General features: G+C 38.2%; 1 protein-coding gene across 1 annotated transcript; it reads right to left on the bottom strand.

The window, feature by feature from the left end:
• Positions 1 to 777: 777 nt before the first annotated feature.
• LOC103448847 (L-type lectin-domain containing receptor kinase IX.1-like) lies at positions 778 to 3,778 on the bottom strand. Its single transcript, XM_008388109.4, has 2 exons — positions 1,296 to 3,778; positions 778 to 1,131 (listed from the first exon to the last, which is right to left on the bottom strand). The coding sequence occupies exon 1, from the start codon at positions 3,453 to 3,455 to the stop codon at positions 1,371 to 1,373; it is 2,085 nt and encodes a 694-aa protein (XP_008386331.1). The 5' UTR covers positions 3,456 to 3,778; the 3' UTR covers positions 778 to 1,131; positions 1,296 to 1,370.
• Positions 3,779 to 8,131: the final 4,353 nt, after the last annotated feature.

Below are 8,131 nucleotides of genomic sequence, written 5' to 3' on the forward strand. Positions count from 1 at the left end.
ACTTATGTTTGGAAAGATTATATTCAATGATTTTTGTGCTCATCTAGTGGTCACTATATTGACCTTCGGGTTGGGTGTTGTAGGAGCCTTCGGGCGATTGATACTTGTGAAGGAAGTGTTCTGAAGGAAGAGTTCTATATGTCTTCAAGCTATACTGATACCACTAGTTAGCACACTATATACGACATATGTTTTATGTTTTAAGAAAGTTTTATGGCATGCTAGGGTTTTCGGAAAACCTATTACATACTATACTATTGAATTTCCATAAAACTTTGTGGGTTAGTATGTTGAATAATTGTTTTATTATATTATATATCAACTTGGTCTACTCATGTTTATTTTGCACCCCGTCAGGACTTAGATTCGAGGTGTAAAACTTCCTCTACACAACCTTATAAACACATTTCTCTCTCTTTACTATTGTTGCCGCGCCTCCCCTCTCTTCCTTGTCAAATAAAATAAGCCACAATGATAATTGAATACTACAAGATTTTCATAGACTTTTAGAGATCATAAAGTCTTTATTCTATACAGGTGACTTTTATTGACTCTTAAAAGTGTAAATTTCATCAAATTAAATTTGAAAATTAAGTAAATTTCATCAAACTCTCTATAATCTTAGGCATATACATGCGGAGCAAGGCACCATCTTTAAGATTTTAGGGGCCTTATGCGGAAATTATAAATTGGACCCTTTTGCTCTAGTACCAAATTACATAATCTCACCAAAATTATGTGATCAATCAACAAAATTAGTAGTGAACAAATAAAAGAAGCCATGAAACAAAACAAAATGATGAATAATATAGTAAAACACTAAATCCAAAGGTAGACCTTCAGCAACAAATAATATTAAAATTTTGAAATTAAAAATCCATACATTCTTTCTTTAATCTCTCTATCTCCCACTCCATTCTCTCAGCCTAAACGAAAAACAAAGTAATCAGATCGCAGAGTTAATTAATCTAACCATATATCAGCCAAAAGTTGAGGGTCCTTTAGAGGTGGGGGCCCTGCAATTGGACAAGTTGCTCCCCCTCAAAGCCGGCACAAGGCGCCATCGTTTATCTTTGTCCAAAATCCGTTCATGTCAACGTGTAACTTCTCATATAATTTTCACATTACGACCTGGTCAAAGAAAATCAATCACGACAATTACCACATATACATCATATTCAGTCTGTTTTTTATGCATGATTTTACCATTTCAAAAACACGAAAAAAGGGAAATTAGAAAATATCCAAGAAAAACCAGGATCCTATCAGTCGGTAAATTATAGTCTGTTTCTTACCCAAGTGAGATTTATCGAATGGGAATTTGTTGCAGAAGAAGATCCTGTGAAGTCTGAGGAATTGGTGTTGTAGGCTTAGCCTGAAGATTCAGTTTGCCCTCCTTGAGAACCAGAAGCACCACCCGACTTTGAGAGCGATCTCGGAGGAGCAAAATAGGTGGCCACCGGCATCTTTGATGGGAGATTCGGCAATGGAGCCTCAAAGTTGAGCCCTTGAATGGCTTGTTGTATTGAAGGCCTCATCTTGTAGTCCGGATGAGCACACCACAAGCCAACAATCATCAGGCACTCCATTTGTTGCCCATCAAAATCTCCACATAATTTTGGGTCAGCTGCTTCAATAACTCTCTCCTCTCCATAAAGCTCCCAAACCCACTCAACCAGATTGACCTTACTACTTCCAAACTTTGGATCGATAGATTTTCTCCCGCAACAAATCTCCAAAGCAACAATTCCAAAGCTGTAGACATCTGATTCCTTGCTAGCCTTTCCTGTGACAACATATTCGGGAGCCATGTAACCCAAGGTTCCAGCCAATGCCGTCGTTTGCGGCTCTTGTCCGTGGTCCACAAGCCTTGCTAACCCAAAATCCCCAAGCTTCGAACTGAAGTTCGCATCCAACATAATATTGCTGGACTTGATATCCCTATGTAGCACACATTGCTCCCATTGTTGGTGTAGGTAGAACAATCCGGAGGCCAAGCCTTGAGCAATTTTGTATCTTGCCTCCCAAGTTAACACGCTTTGCTCTTTGAACAAATGAGAGTCTAAGCTGCCTTTGGGCATGAACTCATACACAAGTAGAAATTTTCTTTCGTGGCACCAACCAATCAGTTGAACAAGATTGCGATGCCTAAGTCGACTAATGATCTTCACTTCCGAGACATACTCCTTCAGTCCTTGTTTAGAACCCCTCGACATCCTCTTAACAGCAACGGGTGACTTCAAGTCTGGTATAACGCCCTTGTAAACCCCACCAAATCCTCCCTCTCCAAGCATTTCTTCCTCACCAAAGTTATTCGTCGCCTGAGCCAATTCCCTATACGAAAACTTCCTGGGACCAGCCCCCTTTTCAAAGTCGTTGTCAACCAATTCATGAACCACGGGATCTTCATCACTACTTTCTCCTGTTTCCCTCTTCTTCCACAAAATGAACAAAACCAAACCCAACCCACCAACCACGACAGCACATCCTCCAACTCCCAACCCAATTACTAGTCCTATGCGCTTACTTCGATAAGCAGAACCAGCCATGGGGTTTGATGCAGGAACTGCAACCACCGCCGGTGGTGGTGCAGCATCAACCTCGTGATCAACGAGTGAAGTGGAAGTGAAATTCCATGAGATGATCTTCTGAAGAGAAACAGAGCTACCCGTTGAAGCAGAGAACCCCACAACGACCCAATCAGGCAGATAATCATTCAGATCAATAATATAGTAAATATGTTTCATCTCTAGTTCGATATAATTGTAATCAAAACTAGTGACGGCTAGACTAAGATTTTTTGTAGTGGAATTATAAGTAACGGTAGCACTATTTGGTTTGCCAACCATTATACCGCCATCCCAGCAGCTGGTAATAGAAGAGTTGAGGGAGTTGACGTCGATACCTACATGAGGGAAGTTGGGGTCGTCGAAGGCTGGCTGCTTCCCGTTTGGGAAGATATCAAACTCCACCGCCACAAAAGGGTACTGATTCCTCACAATACTGGTGTCGTTTGAAGGTGTGGAGTCGAAAGGGAGGCCGAGACTGCTACCCTTGCCTAGTGTGGCGTTGAGGAAGGAGCCATTTGGGGCTATGAAGAACGCGAGGCCGTCGCCATAGTTAACGCTGTGATTGGAGTCGATGGCGAAGATAAAATTGGTGGTGAAATCAGCCAGTTTTCCGGTCGCGTTTTCCCGGAGGAGGAAGGGTTGGCGGAAAGTGGCTCGGCCGACACTGCCGCTCTTTTCTTGGTCCACAGCGCTTTTGGTGAGGCGGAGGAATTGGGGGTCCAAATACGCATCGCCCTCTGGAAGTATAGTGGCGAAGTCAGCACCACTGAAGCTGGAGAAGCTGAAGTTTAATGGTGTTATAGGAGGGGTTAAGAGAAGGAAGAGAACAAGTAGGAAGTGAAGCTTTGGAGATCGGAGTGTGGATGCAATGATCATGGCAACCATTTTTGGAAATCAGGAGAGAGATGGAGTTTCAGAGGGTTTGTATTAAGCTAGCTTGAACAAATCATATGAAGTAAATACTTGAAAGAGCAGTACGTGCTTGAACAGAGTAGCCTAGGTTGTGGAATTATTGACACAAGGAGTTGACAGAAAAAATTTGTATACTCTGCTGTTATTGAAGGTGTGGAGTCAAAAGGGTACTAATTCTTCACATCCTTAATTGCTTTGGTGATATTAATGATAATTAAGGATGTTCTCGGTCCCAAAGCTGTTGACAAACACAAAAGTTTCGGAAATTACCAATTCAAATACAAATCACTTTCCTTCCACAACTTGACCTTGTTGACTCTTTAAACTCATGTTCGAATATTACCAATTCAAATAGAAATCACTTTCCTTCCCTTACCACTTTTTATTCATAATTTGGGCAAGGGAAGGAAGGATGTGAAGCTTTGGAAAGAAAGAAAGAAAAAAAAATACACACACACACATACATGTTAATGGTGATGTTTTCAGTCGTCCTCGAAAACATATTTACATTTTAGGAGAGTTGGGTTCATAGAATGGAAGGGATGATTGTTTTTTTAAACATAATCTTTGATAAAAGACTTAAAACATAGACGGTTATGTGTGCGCGCGCACGTAGTGGGTTGGGATAAAAAAAAAGGAACAAATATTTTTCCATCTTTCTTAAGCTTTAGATTTCATTAAATCTAAGGTTCCTGATTTGAAGTTTTTTTATTATTAATCCTCCTAGCTAGGCGCTAGGTCCCAGCTCGCCACACGACTAGCGCCTAACGTCTTTTAAAATCATATTTATAAATGATACGTTCGATTCTCGCTAAAGACGAATTTGTCAACATATAATACTTCCACTCAAAATTTAACACGTATTCCATTGTAATGTTAATATAAAAAAACTTATTTTAATATAAAAAATAAAATTTAAAGAGAAAATAAAACTAGAAGAAAGTAAAATACCCATAACCACCTTCCACCTCCCTTCCCGATGATTCCCAGCCCCGTCCTTAGTCCCCATAGCTTCCCCTTGCTGTGAGGCTGACGCCCCTCTCTATCTCTTCCCCAAAACCTCAACGATGTACTATTTATATCATGTTTTTATATCATATTTTTATACAACCTTATGTGACATCTGATGCGGCCAGCCACATCATTTGAAAAATTTGCAAAATCCAAGGAAAGAAATAAAAAAGACTTCTCGTATACCACAATCATCATTGAATTAACTAGTTTTTCTTAATTATTAGTTATTAAATAATGAACTAAATTTAAAAATCTAATTAATTCAAATGATGTGACTTTTCACATCAAATGTCACTTAAGATGGTATGAAAATGTGGTACAAAAATATGTTATGAATAGGATATGATAAATCATCAATTATAAATAACTCTTAATTTAGACCACTAATTAGAGATCTGGATTGCAAATAACCATTTTGCGAAATGTGCCCATCCCCACCAAATGGAAAGGGGTATTTATCAATGGAAAAGACTTGGCTGCTAAAAGATTCAGCAGCACCTCCTGCTGCCAACCAATCACGGCTGGACACGTGTTCAAGTTGTGATTAAAAAATTCACAACTTGGACACGTGTTCAAGTTGTGATTAAAAATTTCACAACTTGGACACGTGTCCAGTCGTGATTGGTTGGCAACAAGAGGTGCTGCTGAATCTTCAGCAGCCTAGTCTCGTTCTTTATCAATAATAGTCAAAATTTAACACTTAATTTCATAAATGTCATTTTTTATAAAATCTTTCAAATGTAGCAGAAAAACCACTTAAATCGACCTAAATACCCTCAAAATTAAAACCAAATAACAAAACCTTATTAAATCAGAATTTAGGAAAAATGAGAGACCACTATGTCATAATGTTCCCAGCCAATATCAATGAAATCAGGATCTTAGCATAAAGGAAATCTTGAAGGTGACTGACAATTTCAATCAAGCAAAGATGCTTCAGGTTCTTTCTATTAAATCAGCAGATAGAGAAAAAGAAGAGGGAAAAGGAGAGGGTGTAGGGATTGGGAATGGGAAGGAGCACAATGGGCCTCTATATATTGTGGGAAGAAGGAAAAGTACAAGTACCCAGAAATTAGCATGGACGCAAAATTTTGTTTACATTTTGTTAATTATTTTTTAATATTTCGAATTATTTCTCTTTTCGAGGGGCTGAAAATGGTTGAGAAAAGAACTGAGCCATGTGGGTGTTCCCGGCTGTTTACTGGGAAGGTCGATGTGTATTGTAGGTGTGGAATGGAAGGGCTTTGAAGAATAGATGCTTCAGGTTCTTGCTGTTTAGGATCTTTACTTGATTGAAATTGTCAGTAGCCTTTAAGATTTCAGTGTTGCTAGCTCATTGTAAAGTTTTAGCCCATTCTCCCACCCTCTTAGAGCAGTTCCAGTGTTGCTAGGCTCGCGGGCTATAGGCAAGTCACTCCCTTTAAATGAACAATAATGACCTGTAGTGAACAGCAACTATCTAAGTGCATCTTCGCCCCTAAACCGAATAGCCAAGGCAATTCGTATTAAAATATTTGTATTTTTTTATTTTATAAAATAATTTTATTTTTAATTTCGAATCCTAATAAAAAAATAGGTTGAAAGTATTTGAAAATATTAAAATGTTGTGTAATGTGGAAGAACATGGTTATGTATTTATAGAAAAAGATTGGTTGAAATGTTGTATTTTTAATTAATTTTTTTTATAATTTTTTGTACTTTTAATTAACTTTTTAGAATTTTTCATTTTTAATTTTTGATAATAATAAAAGATTAGTTGAAAGTATTTGAAAATATTGAAACAGGTGTAAGGTAGAAGAACATGGTTAGGTATTTATAGAAAAAAAATTATAATTTTTTTATAGTTTTATATTTTTTATAAATTTTTAATTGATTGACGTCAGCGTGATGTCACAACACCTATGTGTTGGCTAGGCGATTCTGGCCTGTTGGGATGTCGGGCTCCCATGGAGCCCAATTGATTGGTGTGGGCTGAAGGCTTTTTTGGTGGCGGGGGGAGTGGGGAAGGCCTATACCCACGGGAATTGGGCATGTTGGGGCTGCTCTTAATGTATTTAATATTGTTTGTTCAAAAACAAAAAAAATGATAACTCCACATCAGCATTGTCATCTCTATTTTTTTGCATCTCTATTTTTTGCATCCTTTTCTTTCATTCCAAAGGTACCCTTAATCTTATCATTAGTTATAACTAAAAATTATCATAATCTCTTAATTAATTCATGAAAAAGTAAAACAATAATTCTCCTAAATTTTAGCTTATTAACTATATGCACGTTGATCTTCTTCTTCTTTCTTCAATCCTCATCATTTTCCTGTTCTTTTCTTTACGCACACGTTCATTATTTGGAGTACTTGAATAATAGATACAAAAACAATAATAATACCTGCTCAATGAGAAGAACAATAAAATTCAGGCAAATTTTAGACTACAGTTTCCACCAATTGAGGTAGACAAACATTAACATTAACAAGAAGATGGGAAAAAAAAGGTTTAGAACCTAACAAATTAGCAGAATTATTGTTCGGGCAGGAATTCCACTGGGAAGGGTCCTAGGCTCGAGCACACAGCTCCCCGAGGAGTTGTCACTTTGGTTGGCTATCTGGCTCTCGCTTGCTCGTCGGGCTACAAGAAGATGACGGAGTTAGTTCTGAAAGGTGCTTTTGTCAGGCCTTAGGTGTAGGCCGTGAGGCTCGCAATTAAAACTAACTAAGTACTGAGGCGTGCCACTGCCATCTTTGTATGGCAGATGTAGAATGATTGTGTTTAAGCCGATTACTTGCGCCCCAAGTTATTCTAACTTCTCATTATCAAAGGATTGTCGTGAATGGGTTAAGTCCACATTAAGTTCTTTTCTATGCCTTGATATCAAGGACTTTTGTTTATCTTGTATGTTTTAGGAGTCCAGATTTGATCAAAACATCAGTTTCATTTACTTTTACAATAGCAAAGGTACTAAGTAAACCAGATCTGGGAGTTAATGGAACTCTGAATAATCAAGAGACCGAAAATAACTTGCATATCTATTGAGGGATACATTATAACACCAGATCTATTAATGGAAAGGCAAAAACAAAGAGAGTCGGGCATGATTTCACCTTGTCGGGCAAGGTTAAAATGTCTTGTGGTCTCTTCTCTTGGTAGTTACAAAATGATTGAGTACTAAAGGGGATGATTGGGAAAGAGTTTATACATGAGAGATCGATACTACAGCATTTAGGGAAAAAAAAAAGGTAACAAAGTTTTTACATAGACAAAAGATGTCTTTTTAAGGAAGTTTAAGGCTAAAAGGGTGCAGAGTCTGGACAAAGCATGGCTTTCTAGGTATTTGCTTGGCTAAGAGACAAGTTGTATGTTTGTTTGTTTGATTGGTTAAGTGTCCTCGTCTCTAAGCCCTCTTCCCCCTTTTATAGATAAATTAGCCCAGCTGTGTTGTTTCTGTTCTTGCCCGAAAGCAACTGAAGAGTAGTGAGTCACCGGCCTTTTTACGTGTTTGCCATCCAAAAGAACTTTTGGGCCGAGAGTTGGTGATTTTCCATCATTTGTCACTTCTTGTAAGCAACTGGCCCTTTACATTAATGGGGAGCCGCCATAATATCTCGAGATGGATGATCTGGGTTTCGAGCAAAACCTTCT

Source organism: Malus domestica, chromosome 11 (genome assembly GCF_042453785.1).
Source record: "Malus domestica chromosome 11, GDT2T_hap1".
Taxonomy (NCBI): domain Eukaryota; kingdom Viridiplantae; phylum Streptophyta; class Magnoliopsida; order Rosales; family Rosaceae; genus Malus; species Malus domestica.

Bases quoted from the DNA above. Each gene is read 5' to 3' on its own strand.
- LOC103448847 (XM_008388109.4), bottom strand. From the start codon at position 3,455: ATGGTTGCCATGATCATTGCATCCACACTCCGATCTCCAAAGCTTCAC.